General features: G+C 43.3%; 1 protein-coding gene across 1 annotated transcript in view; it reads left to right on the forward strand.

Moving 5' to 3' along the window:
- The first annotated feature begins 960 nt into the window (after window positions 1–960).
- Window positions 961–19,126, forward strand: part of gpam (glycerol-3-phosphate acyltransferase, mitochondrial) — a 46,701-nt gene continuing 28,535 nt past the window's right edge. The window contains exons 1-2 of the mRNA XM_014158745.3: window positions 961–1,169; window positions 18,864–18,992. Of these exons, the coding sequence (XP_014014220.1) occupies window positions 18,897–18,992 (96 nt within the window). The 5' untranslated portion in view covers window positions 961–1,169; window positions 18,864–18,896. The remainder of the gene's footprint in view (window positions 1,170–18,863; window positions 18,993–19,126) is intronic.

The following is a 19,126-nucleotide window of genomic DNA, read 5'->3' on the forward strand; positions in this document are numbered from 1 at the left end:
TCTCATGGACTATTATTTCCCAGTATGAGCAATTTCCATAAAACAAATATGTAGTTCTGCTATTTGTAACACTGTTGTTTCAATGATGAGTCAGTCTAGGTAAGTCATTAGATCTGATGGCAAACATTTACCAAATCCCATGGTTTTGAAGGTGAGATCCACTCAATAGAATGTTCCATTGTTGTTTGATACAGTAATTTTCAATGAGCATGTGAACTTTCCAACTTTTCTCCTTTATCCATAGAGATCCTAATAAATTACTATTAAGTATTCTAATTCCTAATTATATGCCTTTATCAGCCTGTGACCATTGACTCCTATTCAACAAGTTATATAAAGGTGTGAAAAACATAGCCTCTACGGAAGCATTCTATCATATATCAATTTGATCAGGGGCTTGTAGGGAACAATTTAGCACCGTCAAACCTTTGCCACACCAATGGGAACATTTTCAAACTCTCGCGGGAGCCATCTTTCCTGCAATGGATTTTTTTCTTCTTCTTGTTCACCCGGTACAGTAGGTGGCGGCAATACACCAGTATGAAATAGATTTCTAAACTAACCTCCTTTGTTCAGTAGGTTGTAGCACAGAAAAAACAATGGGCCAGATATTTCACCGGATGTAAAAATGTGAAGCAACCGGTTCCCGTTTCCACTCACTACCAAATATGGTGATGAGCGGAAGCCCAGTGGCCGGCAGTGGGAGAAGATGGAGCGAGATGGATTTTGTCTGACATTCTGCATATTTTCCCATATAATAAACATTTGATCTCCGTACAGTTTTCTGATTCCGAAACTAGAATCTGTAACAAACCGAGTGGACTGAGTTTGGAAGACTTTGCCAAAGTAAAAAAGGCGTTTACAAGGAGTGCATGGGCGAATTGAGTTGTTGCACACGCGCACTTTACATAGTAGGCGTTCCCTAATGGAAATATGCAAATAAATGCTAGAACGCGCCAATAGGATCTCACTTCTCGTGTTTGTCTCTGCCCACCTCCTTGCTTGTTCGGCCAACTAGGATTAATTTGCTCCCATTGGAAACGACAGGCTCTGGTCTATCTTTAAAAAAATCTTTGGTGATAGTCTGCCATTAACTCTCGAAGAAGAACATTGCGCCAACGGGGGTATATTCTCAAGACATGGTGGTGCAGCTAGAGGTCGTATACAAGGTAAGACTGAGAAACTTTTTTATTTAAATTTTAACGCTAGCTAATGTTGTGTTGGCTTGTCCCACGACGTTGATGAAACGGGTCGGTGCGTTTGTCTGCATAGTGGTTCTAGCCGTTATGCTAGCTAAACTAACGGTAGCTAGCCTGAGTGAATTAGGTTGACCATTGAATGAAATAGCGTCATAGTACTAGCTTATGTTAGCTTAGCTTCAACTGGTTTTGTCTAGAAGGGATACAGATTTTGTCAAAATGTACTTTAATAACAGGTTTAGTGCATGTAAATTCTCCTATCCGCTACCTAGGCAACTTCTATCTTACGCAGCAGGTTATGATAATTAACGTATTATGTTAGGATAATTAGGATAACAAGGTCAGAAAAAGGGTTAGCTCAAATGCAAAAAACGATTTTCGACGTAATTTGACAAAAGCTCTATCCCATCTAAACAACCGAGCCAACTGTGATTTGATGACCAGGCAACAATGTGAACTAGCCTGTGCTGTATAGCTAAACACGCTGCACCTGTCCTTGCCTATGCAATTTACTCAGCCATGAAGCTACTTCACGTTTTTCACACGTCACTTATGTTCACTACAATAACAAATTGCGAAATCATTTTTGTTAAGATGTCAAGATCCCCCACCATGGCATCTGTCTTGTCTGGCTTCATTTGACCTGTTTAGTGAAGATTGACAGGCAGTTTGTGAGTCGGATTAACCTAGCTAGCCACCCACGCATGGATAAGATGTTTTGGCATGCAAACGACCTACTCAGCGTCCCTTTCTAGGAAGAAAACATTAATATATGTATAACTGCTAATGAGTCCAATAAGCGATGTGTGCAGTAGCTTATGCCTAGCTTGCAAGATGTGTGAAAGGTCAATGTACCACAGCTATCATTTTTTATTTTACCTTTTATTTAACTTGGCAAGTCAGTTAAGAACAAATTATTATTTCCAATTCAGGGGCAGAACGAAAGATTTTTACCTTGTCAGCTCGGGGATTTGATCTTGCAACCTTTCGGTTACTAGTCCAACGCTCTAACCACTAGGCTACCTGCCGACCCAATCGTCCTTTCAATTGAAGCATTGTTAATAGGACTAATGATAATAGCTCTCTTAGATTGTTTTGTAAATATTGATGGCCACAGGCAATGAAGCGGATCAGTGACGCGTCCATACGCGTTAAGATTTCTATGAGCAAAGTCCCAAACCCCTGTTTGCCTTGCTTTTTCGGGGCAGGAGTAGTGAAGCCAGGTAATAAAAAAAATAATACTTTTAAAAATGTTATGAAGCCTGTGTTTGGTGTTATGGTGGTAGTCCTACCATCAATAATTTCCTCACCACCCCTGTTTGAACATGGCAGGCCATTGACCTTTGCAAACCCAGCAGAATTCTAGTCACACTTCTGTCATCAATGTGCAGGTCACCTACTACAAGAACACAAAGGGACAATGCAGCAAAGCTCAGTATGTCATTCATTGCTTGCTTGAGCTGGGCAGGAGCAGTTTGGCTTAGTTTATGTCCTATTCAGTGATTAGCCCCCCCACACACACACACATACATGCTCACACACTTACAAACATGCGCGCTTGTTGGTGTAACTATCCATTTATAAAGAGATTCTCTCAGCGTCTGATGGTGACCTAGTTCTAAACTGGAAGGCACTACCCATGGCGTGATTTTTCCGATTAATTACATTAGGAATTCCTCCCCAAGCTATCTGTCCACAAATTAAGTTTTCTTGTTTGTCAATGCACAGTGATTAGCATAAGCCTACCACAGTGAATGTTGAGCTATTATATTGCCCATGGATTTATACTGTAGCCAGGTTCATTTTAGTAATAGGCTTGATGAACTCTAGTAGCCTTTCTGCTTCAGGATCAGAAATGTATTTCAAGCCAATGCATCAGCTTCATTGAAACCGTTTTTATATAGACTTGGCATGAACTGCCAAACATAAGAAATGGAATGATCAGAAGAATAGTCTACATGTCACTCAGCCTGACTGAGGCTTGCCATTGACCTACATCAAAAACAGAGGGACAAAGGGAGTGACGGAGGGAAAGGAGGGGGGGGGGGGGATGGTTCACTTGACTTAAATTCCACCCGGTCCCATAGCTTTGTGCCAGACCTACGTTTCTGAATAAATCATTGTAAATAGGTTGGTAGCAACTAACCTCATGCTTGTTATACGAATGCTTTCCTTTCTTCCAGAAAGTTAAGCTTCCGGCTTACGTACAGCAATAAGGGCTTTTGTGAGGACAAACACTGTTCCGTTGATGACTCAAGCTAAAAGTCCTGACGATGGGCTTTTATGATACTGCATCTCATGTCACCCCAAGGTTGGCTTGCTGCTATGTTACAGTGAGTGGGTTCATTTGACTGCAGGACTACAGGGAAAGGCAATAGTACAGAATATGTTGCTCTTTGTTTAGTGCAAAGTTCCTCTTTCCAGACTGCCTGGGCAATGTGATAAGAACTTTGGCTACAGATACGTATCAGATTGGAGGAGATTGTATTCTCATTGTGCGCTGTTGTATTTTCGCTGAGCTCACTTGGAATAGGCTAACTCCCTTTTTTTGCTCAATTTTAGAGGAAAAGAGGAGAGATTTTTCTGTCCATATTTTCTGTTAAACAAAGAGCCATTTTTCAAAGTAAACACTACAGGGTTCCCGGGGTTTGGGTTAAGTAAACAACATTTTTTTATGCAGCAAGAAAACACATTTATTGCAATGCAGCTGCAAGAGCAATTGTGTTTTGGGGTTTACCTAGGGTTAGGCGATTCCATATCGACGCAATCACCTGTTCTCCCCTATTTATGACCTTGGATCAGATGAGACATACCGCTGAATTTGAACTCAAAGCAGAGTGAAATTTTTAAAAAAGTCCTATGTTTACCCATTAGAGAAATGGTTAGAATGTGATTTCTGGACGTGCCATGTGTATTACCGGATTAGATAATGTAATGTCGAGTCATAGGCAAGACCTTGCCCAACAGCAGTAGACTGCCAAGTCATCATCCCAGTATTGTAGAGATTTGGAAAGGGACATTTCAAGGGTCAACAAAGGATATTGTTATTATGGCTAGTAGGGCATGGGATTGCCAGGGACCTCACGATACTTAGGTGCCGATACAGTGCATTTGGAAAGTATTCAGACCCCTTTTCCCATGTTTTGTTACAGCCTTAGTCTAAAATTGATAAGGGAAAAATAAATGTTATCAATCTACACACAATACCCCATAATGACAAAGCGAAAGCAGGTTTTTAGAAATGTTTGCAAATATATTGAAAATACAGAACTAGAACTGCCTTATTTAGTTGTGGTCGCTGGCGGTGCAGTTGCCATACCAAGCGGTGATGCAACCCGACAGGATGCTCTCACTTGTGCGTCTGTAAAAGTTTGAGGATTTTAGGTGCCACGCCAAATTTCTTCAGCCTCCTGAGGTTGAAGAGGCGCTTTCACCACACTATCTGTGTGGGTGGACCATTTCAGTTTGTTAGTGACTTGTACGCCAAAGAACTTTTAAGATTTCCACCTTCTCCACTGCGGTCCTGTCAATGTGGATAGGGGGTTTCCTGAAGTCCACAATCATCTCCTTTTGCTGACGTTGAGTGAGAAGTTGTTTTCCTGGCACCACACTCCTAGCCCTCACCTCCCTGTAGGCTGTCTCATCATTGTTGGTAATCAAGCCTACTACTGTTGTCGTCTGCAGACTTGATGATTTGAGTTGGAGGCGTGCATGGCCACACAGTCATGGGTGAACAGGGAGTACAGGAGGGGGCTGAGCACTCACCCTTGTGGGACCGGCATCCTTGCGATGATTAACACACTTAAATGTCTTACTCACACCGGCCACGGAGAAGAAGAGCCCACAATCCTTGGTAGTGGGCTGTGTCAGTGGCACTGCTATCCTCAAAGCGGGTGAAGAAGGTATTTAGCTTGTCCGGAAGCAAGATGTCCGTAATTGTCTTTTAGACCCTGCCACATACGTCTCATGTCTGAGCCGTTGAATTGAAACTCCTTTGTCTCGATACTGCCGTTTTGCCTGTGATTGCCTTATGGAGGGAATAACAACACTGTTTGTATTCGGCCATAATCCCAGTCACCTTACAATGGTTAAATGCAGTGGTTCGCGCTTTCAGTTTTGTGCGAATGCTACCATCTATCCATGGTTTCTGGTTAGGGTAGGTTTTAATAGGCAATTGGTACATCTCCAATACACTTCCTGGTAAACCGTATCAGTGTAATTGTCAATATTATTCTTTGAAGCTACCCGGAACATATCCCAGTCCGTGTGATCAATCTTGAAGTGTGGATTCGGATTGGTCAGACCAGCGTTGCATGGGTACTTCTTGTTTGAGATTCTGCCTATAGGAAGGGAGGAACAAAATGGATTCGTGGTCATATTTTCCGAAAGGAGGGTGTGGGAGGGCCTTGTAGGCATCTTGCCAGTTGGAGTAGCAGTGGTCGAGTGTACTACAGTCTAGAGGTCGACCGTTTTTTTTTTTTTTTTTTTTTTTGGAATGGCTGGTTTTTAATTAGGGCTGATTTCAAGTATTCATAACAATCAGCATTTTTGGACGCTGATTACGTTACACTCCACGAGGAGACTGCATGGCAGGCTGACTACCTGTTATGCGAGTGCAGCAAGGAGCCAAGGTAAGGTGCTAGCTAGCATTACATTTATCTTATGAAAAACAATCAATCTTAACATAATCACTAGTTAACTACACATGGTTGATGATATTACTAGTTTAACTAGCGCGTCCTGCGTTACATATAATCGATGCGGTGCCTGTTAATTTATCATCAAATCACAGCCTACTTTGCCAAACGGGTGATGATTTAACAAGCGCATTCGCGAAAAAAGCACCGTCATTGCACCAATGTACCTAACCATAAACATCAATGCCTTTCTTTAAAATCAACACACAAGTATATATTTTTAAACCTGCATATTTAGTTAATATTGCCTGCTAACATGAATTTCTTAACTAAGGAAATTGTGTCACTTCTCTTGCGTTCCGTGCAAGCAGTCAGGGTATATGCAGCAGTTTGGGCCGCCTGGCTCATTGCAAACTGTGTGAAGTCCATTTATTCCTAACAAAGACCGTAATTAAATTGCCAGAATTGTACATAATTATGACATAACATTGAAGGTTGTACAATGTAACAGCAATATTTAGACTAGGGATGCCACCCGTTAGATAAAATACAGAACGGTTCCGTATTTCACTGAAAGAATAAACGTTTTGTTTTCGAAATTATAGTTTCCGGATTCGACCATATTAATGACCTAAGGCTCGTATTTCTGTGTGTTGTCTATGATTTGATAGAGCAGTCTGACTGAGCGATGGTAGGCAGCCGCATGCTCGTAAGCATTCATTCAAACAGCACTTTCATGCGTTTGCCAGCAGCTCTTCGCTGTGCTTCAAGCATTGAGCTGTTTATGACTTCAAGCCTATCAACTCCCGAGATTAGGCTGCTGTAACCGATGTGAAATGGCTAGCTAGTTATTGGGGTGCGCGCTAATAACGTTGCTCTGCAAGGGCCACGGCTTTTGTGGAGCGATGGGTAACAATGCTTCGAGGGTGGCTGTCGTTGTGTTCTGGTTCGAGCCCAGGTAGGGGCGAGGAGAGGGACGGAAGCTATGCTGTTACACTGGCAATACTAAAGTGCCTATAAGAACATCCAATAGTCAAAGGTATATGAAATACAAATGGTATAGAGAGAAATAGTCTTATAACTACAACCTAAAACTTAAAACTTATCTAGGAATATTGAAGACTCACGTTAAAAGGAACCACCAGCTTTCATATGTTCTGAGCAAGGAACTTAGCTTTTTTACATGGCACATATTGCACTTTTACTTTCTTCTCCAACACTTTGTTTTTGCGTTATTTAAACCAAATTGAACACGTTTCATTATTTATTTGAGGCTAAATTGATTTTATTGATGTATTATATTAAGTGTTCATTCAGTATTGTTGTAATTGTCATTATTACAAATAAATTTAAAAAATTGGACGAATGAATATCATAATCGGTCGACCTCTACTACAGTCTGTTGATAGTACTTCAGCAGCCTTTTTCCTCACATTTGCTTTAAAATCCCCAGCTACAATAAATGCAGCCTCAGGATATGTGATTTCCGGTTTGCTTAAAGTCCTGTGTAGTTCCTTGAGGGCCGTCGGGGTGTCGGCTTGAGGGGGGATCGACACGGCCGTGACTATAACCAAAGAAAATTCTCTTGAGCTAAGTCTGTATTTTTTATTTTTTTTTAGGTATTCTGAGTTGGGTGAACAAAAGGACATGAGTTCCTGTGTGTTATCACAATTACACCATGAGTCGTTAATCATGAAACATAAGCCTCCCGGGTGGCGCAGTGGTCTAAGGCACTGCATCGCAGTGCTAGCTGTGCCACCAGAGATTCTGGGTTCGAGCCCAGGCTCTGTCGCCCGGCGTCGTCCGGGTTGGGGAGGGTTTAGCCGACAGGGATTGTCTCATCGCGCACTAGCGACTCCTGTGTCGGGCTGGGCGCAGTGCACGCTGACCAGGTCGGTGTTTCCTCCGACACGTTGGTGCGGCTGGCTACCGGGTTGGATGTGCATTGTGTCAAGAAGCAGTGCTTGGTTGGGTTGTGTTTCGGAGGATGCATGGCTCTTGACCTTCGCCTCTCCCGAGGCGAAGGTCATGACTGAAACAAGACTGTAACTACTACCAATTGGATACCACGAAATTGGGTGAGGAAAAAAGGGGTAAGATCAGGAAACATACACACACACCCTCCTTCTTCCCGGAGAGATGTATTCCTGTCTGCGCGATGAACTGAGAAACCAACTGGCTTTATGGACTCCGACAGTATATCCCGAGAGAGCCATGTTTCTGTGAAACCGAGTGTTACAATCCCTGATGACCCTCTGGAAAGATATCCTTCCCCTGAGCTCCTCAACTTTATTATCCCGAGACTGAACATTAGTGAGTAATATACTCAGAAGTGATTTTGTGCGCGCGTGCCTAAGTCGGACTAGAAGACCACTCCGAGTACCTCTCCTCCACCGGCGTTGTTTATGGTCGGCTTCTGGAATCAGTTTAATTGCCCTGGGGGGTGTGAACAAAAGATCCGCTTCTGGAAAGTCGTAGTGCTGGTGAATTACCGCCACTCTATTTTGCAATAGTTTTTTCCGGCTGTATGTAATAACACATTTTCTGGGCTAACAATGTAAGAAATAATACATAAAAACAAAATACTGCATAGTTTCCCAAGAGCTAGAAGCGAGGCAGCCCTCTGTTTGCGCCATTATAAAACATTCTCACGGTTCTATAGATTGCGATTTGCTCACTGCAGAGAGACAAGAGTCATGGAGATTAAAGTTCTAAAAACATGTTAGCTCGCCATTTAAAAAGATGCTTACTGCTTCTTTTTTTTTTTTTTTAGATCGGTTCGATTCTAAAAGTTATCACAGGTTTCGGTTTAGATAACACATTTAACGCTTTAAAAACATTATCAAATAATGACATTATTTTAAAGCTTTTTAATGGAAATTCCAAAGCCCAAAATGGTGAACATTAATTTCACAAAATATTCTATTGTCTCTGTTGGGTATATTTTGCATAGTTTTTATTTGACTTTATTTTCCATTCCCTTTAACCTCTAAAAATCTAAGCCTTGGGGAGATTCTAAGAAGTTAACGTATGGAATTGTTTTAAGATGGTCATACCATGGATCATTTAGCTATTTGATTTGGAATTTTAGAACCCCTGTAGGTAACATATATTTAATTTCTTTGATAAAATATTGAATTTGAACTTTACTACAATAGCCCATAGAAATGCATTGAATAACGTATTCATAAATGAAAACAGATATTTCAAAACCTGTTAAATTGACTGTCCTATATCTAAGAAAGCTCAGCAAATATACACATACTTAACCCCCTTTTTTTATGGTACAAAACTACTGACCTACTTCCATTCATTTTTCTAAACTGGTACAGGGTTACCTTCAGATGAGTTGAGTAACACTTGTGGGGGTCGTAGAACAAAACAGGACACCGTTGTGTTTCAGAGTCATCTTTCCACAGAATGGACCAAACCGTTTGGAGGCTGTAGACATTTTCGTAAGAAGACCAATTTTGGGATGTTTCCTACGCTGACAAACAGCGCTGGAACTCTGCCGCTTTCCACTTCAGATGCGGAAGGCCGACAGGTGGATGTGGTGGCTTGAGACGTAGCCAATACAAAAAAAAAACTAGGAATTAATATTGCCAACAAACTATTCTACATTACTACTGATGAGTGGAGTTCAGTGTTCGTACGCATAGAAAGTGTGATTTATCAGACAATCCTACGATTGTCATACGCACACTGGTAGGGAATGACCATTGATAAATACCAATCGGTCTCGGTGCTTCTGCACAGCCTTGACTATTTGCATTGTGAAACGCCCCTAAATAACCATAAATGGTCAATCATTCCTTTAAAACCTGTGGGAATATACAACGGCGTACTGTGAAATACAACTTTTCAGAGTCTGAAATACAGGTGCTAGTGTCAGATTAGGTACAATCAAAAGGTTTTATTTGGCTTGCTCAGTTGTGGTTTGACCAGTAAAAACATGGCTCCAAAGAGAGGCCCGTTAGGACAATTCAAGTTGCTTTAACCTCCTCAACAGCCAGTGGAATCCCGTGGCGCGATATTCAAATACCTTAGAAATGCTATTACTTCAATTTCTCAAACATATGACTATTTTACACCATTTTAAAGACAACTCTCGTTAATCTAACCACACTGTCCGATTTTCAAAAAGGCTTTACAACGAAAGCAAAACATTAGATTGTCAGCAGAGTACCCAGCCACAAATAATCAGACACCCATTTTTCAAGCTAGCATATAATGTCACATAAACCCAAACCACAGCTAAATGCAGCACTAACCTTTGATCTTCCATCAGATGACACTCCTAGGACATTATGTTATACAATACATGCATGTTTTGTTCAATCAAGTTCATATTTATATCAAAAACCAGCTTTTTACATTAGCATGTCACGTTCAGAACTAGCATACCCACCGCAAACTTCCGGTGAATTTACTAAATTACTCACGATAAACGTTCACAAAAAACAATTATTTTAAGAATTATAGATACAGAACTCCTTTATGCAATCGCGGTGTCCGATTTTAAAATAGCTTTTCGGTGAAAGCACATTTTGCAATATTCTGAGTAGATAGCCCGGCCATCACAGGCTAGCTATTTTGACACCCACCAAGTGTGGTACTCACCAAACTCAGATTTACTGTTAGAAAAATTGGATTACCTTTGCTGTTCTTCGTCAGAATGCACTCCCAGGACTTCTACTTCAATAACAAATGTTGGTTTGGTTCCAAATAATCCATAGTTATATCCAAATAGCGGCGTTTTGTTCGTGCGTTCAAGACACTATCCGAAGGGTAAAGAAGGGTGACGCACCCGGCGCGTTTCGTGACAAAAAAAATTCAAAATATTCCATTACCGTACTTCGAAGCATGTCAAACGCTGTTTAAAATCAATTTTTATGCGATTTTTCTCGTAAAAAAGCGATAATATTCCGACCGGGAAACCCTGTTTTCGTTCAAAGACGAAAAAATAAAAACATGGTGTCGGCTCGTGCACGCGCCCCAGTCTCATTGTTCTCAGATCGACCACTATCCAAATGCGCTACTGTTTTTCAGCCATGGCCTGCAAAGTCACCATTCAACGTTCTGGCGCCTTCTGAGAGCCTATGGGAGCGTTAGAAAATGTCACGTTATGCCAGAGATCCCCTGTTTTGGATAGAGATGATCAAGAAGGCCAAGAAATAGTCAGAGCGCTTCCTGTTTGGAATCTTCTCAGGTTTTGGCCTGCCAAATGAGTTCTGTTATACTCAGACACCATTCAAACAGTTTTAGAAACTTTAGGGTGTATCATATCCAAATCAAACAATGATATGCATATTCTAGTTACTGGGCAGGAGTAGTAACCAGATTAAATCGGGTACGTGTTTTTTATCCGGCCGTGCAAATACTGCCCCCTATCCCCAACAGGTTAAAGCTAGTGAGGGAGATAAGTGTTTCCAGTTTCAGAGATTTTTGTAGTTCGTTCCAATCATTGGCAGCAGAGAACTGGAAGGAGAGATGGCCAAAGGAGGAATTGGCTTTGGGGGTGACCAGAGAGCTATACCTGCTGGAGCGCGTGCTACAGGTGGGTGCTGCTATGGTGACCAGTGAGCGGAGATAAGGGGGGACTTTACCTAGCAGGGTCTTGTAGATGACCTGGAGCCAGTGGGTTTGGCAACGATTATGAAGCGAAGGCCAGCCAACGAGAGCGTACAGGTCGCAGTGGTGGGTAGTATATGGGGCTTTGGTGACAAAACGGATGGCACTGTGATAGACTGCATCCAGTTTGTTGAGTAGGGTATTGGAGGCTATTTTGTAAATGACATCGCCGAAGTCGAGGATCTGTAGGATGGTCAGTTTTACGAGGGTATGTTTGGCAGCATGAGTGAAGGATGCTTTGTTGCAAAATAGGAAGCCAATTCTAGATTTAACTTTGGATTGGAGATGTTTGATGTGAGTCTGGAAGGAGAGTTTACAGTCTAACCAGACACCTAGGTATTTGTAGTTGTCCACATATTCTAAGTCAGAACCGTCCAGAGTAGTGATGCTGGACAGGCGGGCAGGTGCAGGCAGCGATCGGTTGAAGAGCATGCATTTAGTTTTACTTGTACTTAGGAGCAGTTGGAGGCCACGTAAGGAGAGTTGTATGGCATTGAAGCTCGTCTGGAGGGTTGTTAACACAGTGTCCAAAGAAGGGCCAGAAGTATACAGAATGGTGTCGTCTGTGTAGAGGTGTATCAGAGAATCACCAGCAGCGAGAGCAACATCATTGATGTATACAGAGAAAAGAGTCGGCCCCAGAATTGAATCCTGTGGCACCCCCATAGACTGCCAGAGGTCTGGACAACAGGCCCTCGGATTTGACACACTGAACTCTATCAGAGAAGTAGTTGGTGACGCAATCGTTTGAGAAATCAAGGCTATTGAGTCTACCGATGAGGATGTGGTGATTGACAGAGTCGAAAGCTTTGGCCAGGTCAATGAATATGGCAGCACAGTATTGTTTCTTATCGATGGCGGTTACGATATCGTTTAGGACCTTGAGCGTGGCTGAGGTGCACCCATGACCAGCTCTGAAACCAGATTGCATAGCGGAGAAGGTGCGGTGGGATTCAAAATGGTCGGTAATCTGTTTGTTGACTTGGCTTTCGAAGACCTTACAAATGCAGGGTAGGATGGATATAGGTCTGTAGCAATTTGGGTCAAGAGTGTCCCCTTCTTTGAAGAGGGGGATGACAGCAGCTGCTTTCCAATCTATGGGAATCTCAGACGACACGAGAGGTTGAACAGGCTAGTAATAGGGGTTGCAATAATTTCGGCAGATAATTTAAGGGTCCAGATTGTCTAGCCCGGCTGATTTGTAGGGGTCCACCACGTTCAGCAACGTTTTTTTTCGCGCTTCACACAACCCATCACCTGCACATTTAGGAGTGGAAGCCTTTTCTGTTCACATAGTGGAACTACACTGCTCAAAAAAATAAAGGGAACACTTAAAAAACACAATGTAACGCCAAGTCAATCACACTTCTGTGAAATCAAACTGTCCACTTAGGAAGCAACACTGATTGACAATACATTTCACATGCTGTTGTGCAAATGCAATAGACAACAGTTGGAAATTATAGGCAATTAGCAAGACACCCCCAATAAAGGAGTGGTTCTGCAGGTGGGGACCACAGACCACTTCTCAGTTCCTATGCTTCCTGGCTGATGTTTTGGTCACTTTTGAATGCTGGTGGTGCTTTCACTCTAGTGGTAGCATGAGACGCAGTCTACAACCCACACAAGTGGCTCAGGTAGTGCAGCTCATCCAGGATGGCACATCAATGCGAGCTGTGGCAAGAAGGTTTGCTGTGTCTGTCAGCGTAGTGTCCAGAGCATGGAGGCGCTACCAGGAGACAGGCCAGTACATCAGGAGACGTGGAGGAGGCCGTAGGAGGGCAACAACCCAGCAGCAGGACCCCTACCTCCGCCTTTGTGCAAGGAGGAGCAGGAGGAGCACTGCCAGAGCCCTGCAAAATGACCTCCAGCAGGCCACAAATGTGCATGTGTCTGCTCAAACGGTCAGAAACAGACTCCATGAGGGTGGTATGAGGGCCCGACGTCCACAGGTGGGGGTTGTGCTTACAGCCCAACACCGTGCAGGACGTTTTGCATTTGCCAGAGAACACCAAGATTGGCAAATTCGCCACTGGTGCCCTGTGCTCTTCACAGATGAAAGCAGGTTCACACTGAGCACATGTGACAGACGTGACAGAGTCTGGAGACGCCGTGGAGAACGTTCTGCTGCCTGCAACATCCTCCAGCATGACCGGTTTGGCGGTGGGTCAGTCATGGTGTGGGGTGGCATTTCTTTGGGGGGCCGCACAGCCCTCCATGTGCTCGCCAGAGGTAGCCTGACTGCCATTAGGTACCAAGATGAGATCCTCAGACCCCTTGTGAGACCATATGCTGGTGCGGTTGGCCCTGGGTTCCTCCTAATGCAAGACAATGCTAGACCTCATGTGGCTGGAGTGTGTCAGCAGTTCCTGCAAGAGGAATGCATTGATGCTATGGACTGGCCCGCCCTTTCCCCAGACCTGAATCCAATTGAGCACATCTGGGACATCATGTCTCGCTCCATCCACCAACGTCACGTTGCACCACAGACTGTCCAGGAGTTGGCGGATGCTTTAGTCCAGGTCTGGGAGGAGATCCCTCAGGAGACCATCCGCCACCTCATCAGGAGCATGCCCAGGCGTTGTTGGGAGGTCATACAGGCACGTGGAGGCCGCACACACTACTGAGCCTCATTTTGAGGACATTACATCAAAGTTGGATCAGCCTGTAGTGTGGTTTTCCACTTTAATTTTGAGTGTGACTCCAAATCCAGACCTCCATGGGTTGATAAATTGGATTTCCATTGATTATTTTTGTGTGATTTTGTTGTCAGCACATTCAACTATGTAAAGAAAAGTATTTAATAAGATTATTTCTTTCATTCAGATCTAGGATGTGTTGTTAAAGTGTTCCCTTTATTTTTTTGAGCAGTATAGTTTTGAGATGGTGCTTTTATGGTGATGTGGGTTTCCACCGCTAAGGGTGTGCGTAAAAGTGTATACCTCTATCTGAGCCGGAAAGAAAAGGCACTATGGATTAGGGTCTTAGTTGTTAATTACTACATTTCTGCGCTGACCGGGTTGAATATTTGCTTAATGAAAACAACTCCCTTCAGCCCAGCGTCCCACATAGTCCTTGACTTAATTTCTCTCGTGAATGATTTGATTTCTCTACAGGAATGTCATGTTGGGCTCCCAAAAAAACGAACTAAATGGAACCAACGTTGTTTAATAACCAAAAAATGTATAAATGTTGGAGAATCGCTCAGCACTAGATTTTGGAGAACAAGCTATACGATGAAAAATATTGGCGTTATGGTGCGGATACAGCCGACTAGCACAAGCTAATGCTACCAAGTATCGATACATGTAACTGTTTTATTTTTTCACCACTAATGGCTAGGCTATATTTAGCAATAAGGCATGCAGGGTGTGGTACATGGCCAATATACCAAGGCTAAGGACTCTTACTATGTGTAATGTAGAGTGCCTGGTTACAGCCCTTAATCGGGATATATTGGCCATATATCACAAACCACCGAGGTGCTTTATTGATATTATAATTTGGTTAACAACATAATTAGAACAGTAAAAATACATGTTTTGTCATACCTGTGGTATATGGTCTGATACCACAGCTTTCAGCTAATCCGTATTCAGGGCTCGAACATTATAATAAAACTTGATGATGGGCCAAGCCTAAATAGGCTCTCTGTCAGTGTTGTTCAGAAACACAGAGCAGCAGCGCCACATGCGTGCACACAAACACGACACACACAGCCCCGTGGGTTTGGTGGACCCTGCCTCTGCCATGCCCCTCCATAAATACGGAGTGTCGGGACCCCTCTTCCCGAAAGCTAACCAATCAGGCGCAGGTGCTACTTTACACACACACCCAGGCTCTGGCCCCCGTCGCTGCTTCTCCATGCCTGTTCTCACACACCCCGTGGTGATTGGAGGTCTTTGTCTGGTGTGAGACATGGTCTGTTCTGTTGTATTTTCATCAGATCAAAACTGAATCAATGTCTGCTTGCATTTTTCCTCTCGTGGCCCAAACTCAGCAGCTTGCGCCATTAGGCCAAATATATGCTTTGATTGAAACAAAACATGGTTGTTGGCAATTGGCATGCAGATGCTTTATGGACGTTTTACTGGTAAAATGTGTTGAGCTATCCAGGGATTGGCGTTAGTCTGAAAGGCACTTGCCCATCAGACAAGTCAGCAGTATTTTTGGGGGGGTTGCATGAAGATAAGTCACTTGCCTGAAAATGTGAAAAATGGTTCTTCAGTTTTGAGACTCTCCTATTCATTTAAACGAAACCTGGGCATGAGCAGGCCGGCTCCGCGAGAGAGGCCGGCGCTGCTGTAATGTAAAATTACCTTCAGGTTTTTGTTCAACATTTCGACACACAGCTCATCCCCGGGATCAAAAGGATCTACAGTGCATTCGGAAAGTCTTCAGACCCCTTGACTTTTTCCACATTTTGTTACGTTACAGCCTTATTCTAAAATGGATGGGTTGAAAAAATCCCCCTCAATCTACACACAATAGCCCATAATAACGAAGCAAAAACAGTTTTAATATATATATATATTTTTTTTAATCTCTCATTTACGTAAGTAAACCCTTTACTCAGTACTTTGTTGAAGCACTTTTGGCAGCGATTACAGCCTTGCATATTTTTGCGTATGACACTACAAGCTTGGCACACCTGTATTTGGGGAGTTTCTCCCATTCTTCTCTGCAGATCCTCTCAAGCTCTGTCAGGTTGGATGGGGAGCGTCGCTGCACAGCTATTTTCAGGTCTCTCGATGTTAGATTGGGTTCAAGTCCGGGCTCTGGCTGGGCCACTCAAGGACATACAGAGACTTGTCCCGAAGCCACTCCTGCGCTGTCTTGGCTGTATGCGTAGGTTTGTTGTTCTTGTGGAAGGTGAATCTTTGGCCAAGTCTGAGGTCCTGAGTACTCTGGAGCAGGTTTTCATCAAGGATCTCTCGATCCTGACTTGTCTCCCAGTCCCTGCCACCAAAAAACATCCCCACAGAAAGATGCTGCCACCACCATGCTCCACCATAGGGATGGTGCCAGGTTTCCTCTAGATGTGACGCTTGGCATCCAGGCCAAAGATTTCAATCTTGGTTTCATCAGACCAGGAAATCTTGTTTCTCATCGTCTGAGAGTCCTTTAGGTGCCTTTTGGCAAACTCCAAGCGGGCTGTCGTGTCTTTTACTGAAGAGTGGCTTCCGTCTGGCCACTCTACCGTAAAGGGCCTGATTGGTGGAGTACTGTGTAGATGGTTGTCCTTCTGGAAGGTTCTCCCGTCTCTACACAAACTCTGGAGCTCTGTCAGACTGACCATTGAGTTCTTGGGCACCTCCCTGAGCAAGGCCCTTCTCCCCCGATTGCTCAGGTTGGCTGGGCAGCCAGCTCTAGGAAGAGTCTTGGTGGTTCCAAACTTCTTCCATTTAAGAATGGAGGCCACTGTCTTCTTGGGGACCTTCAATGCTACAGAAATGTTTTGGTACCCTTCCCCAGATGTGCTTCGACACGATCCTGTCTTGGAGCTCTACGGACAATTCCTTCAACCTCATGCCATGGTGTTTCTCTGACATGCACTGTCAAGTGTGTGACCTTATATAGACAGGTGTGTGCCTTTCCAAATCATGTCAAATCAATTGAATTTAACCACAGGTAGACTCCAAGTTGTACAATTTCTAGTCCTATAGCAAAGGGTCTGAATATTTATGTAAAAGTATTTCTGTTTTTAATTGAATACATTTGCAAACATTTCTTAACCTGTTTTCGCTTTGTCTTTATGGGGTATTGTCTGTAGATTGAGGATTATTTAAAAAAAAAAAAAAAAAAACATTTTTAGAATAAGGCTGTAACGTAACAAGATGTAAAGGTGTCTGAATACTTATCGAATGCCTAGGCCTGGTTGATAGTGCTCTGCTCACACGGACAAAGTTATGCTTCAGTGTAGCAGGTAAAATAAAACATTTAAACAGTGTAGCACCTATGTAAGGCTATTAGATGATTATAATTGTTTTAATACCTTAACCTGTCAACCACAGAGCAGGCTCAACCTGCCTGGCTACCTTAAATGCCTTACATTTTCCATCTTTCACTTAAACTTTAGGGATGGGCTAGGTATACTGGAATTCTTTGCAGTTTTGTTTTTTAATTTGAGGTGTGTTGGGTGGGGCGGTTCGGTCTGGTCGCACACTTCTGCCTCAAATATCCCTCTGAGATGGTGTGTGTTTTCCCCTCGACTCTGAACCAGCCAGCTCAGTTGTTCTTACTAGGGCTGGGACAATACCAGTATCACTATTTCCATGGCAACAAAAGAACAAAGCAAACCCAAACTCTTTGGTCCTTTTAAAATTCTGCTGTATGTAATATATTGTATGCTATAGCTTGGAAAATAAATTTGACTTGAAGGCAACATGCGCGGTTATGTGAATGTATGAATCTATATAGAGGTTAACTTATTAGTTTATACATGAGTTTATCTGCATGTATTTTTACGTGTGTGTGTGGGTCTGCGTGTATTTGTCTGTGTCATTTGGGGTGGGGGGGGGGGGGGTGTTCAGGGGCCAGAGCCTGGGTAGCCTATAACCTGACACCGAAGGGGAAAAGGCTCTCGCCCACAGGTCAGCAAGTTGGTTTCTGGCGGTAATGCATACGTAGGTCATGAAGGACGTGAAGGAAAGAACTCGGGCTGGGAAAAAAATATCTCCACTCTTTTTGCCATGTGATGCCCCATGATCTATTTTGAGTAGCTGGAGAGGTCACTCACACCCCCAATTCTGTCATTCCCAGTCCCAACTCTAGGGCCCTATAAAATCTGCGACGCAGACGGAATTGCCGAAATCGGGCAATAAAACGGAATTCGACAACAATATATTAAAAAAAACATAGCAGGAATTCAACTTATTAGAACATTTATTTGCCCAAGTTATCATAAGACATGAACAGAATGCATCAGTGACTTGTATTTCTTGCAACTTTCTGAAGAGGCAATGACACAGGAACGCCCATCTGTAAGTGTGCGGTGCGCGATGATAATGGTAGATGGAAAGGCTGTCCCAAAAACCTCAATTCAATGTTAGCTAATAATTCTGCCAGGGGAGACATATCATGACATTTTGTCTCAATCCAGTGGGGATTTGTTTCAAACTCTGCCATGATCATGTGTGGTCCAGAAAACGGTCTCCTGCTAGCTGCGCAATTGAATTAAAAAATAACTACAATCTGAAATGGACATTTTTTTTTTAATATTTGACACAACCCCAATTCTATCATCTGTCACCCCAGTCCAAACCCCCTCAATTGTTTGGCCTGCTCTGTTAGGTATGCAAGCGCCATATGGCTTAGAGCTTGGTCATGGCTGTGGGGACCTCTATTCATGGCATTTGTGTTGATCTGTGATTGTGAGTCTCTCTCGATTCCGCAGATTCCTAGCTGGTGTGTGATATAAAGGGAGGAGATGGAAGTGGCCGTCACGATTGGGCCAGACAGCCTGCTCCAGGTCAATGGAGCCGACCAGGGAGGCAGCCGCTGGAAGCAGCCTAACGATGACTCAGTAAGATGGGATTGAACGATGAAGTAGTGATGTGGTTCCCCGTTTTTTTTTTTTTTTTAGTTGCTGGGATTTTTATTTTAGGTGGGTGGGAGCTAATTTAGGGAGGACTGTCTTGCTCAGTAATGATAGAGGAA

This window comes from Salmo salar, chromosome 19 (genome assembly GCF_965601325.2).
Source record: "Salmo salar chromosome 19, fSalSal1, whole genome shotgun sequence".
Lineage (NCBI taxonomy): Eukaryota > Metazoa > Chordata > Actinopteri > Salmoniformes > Salmonidae > Salmo > Salmo salar.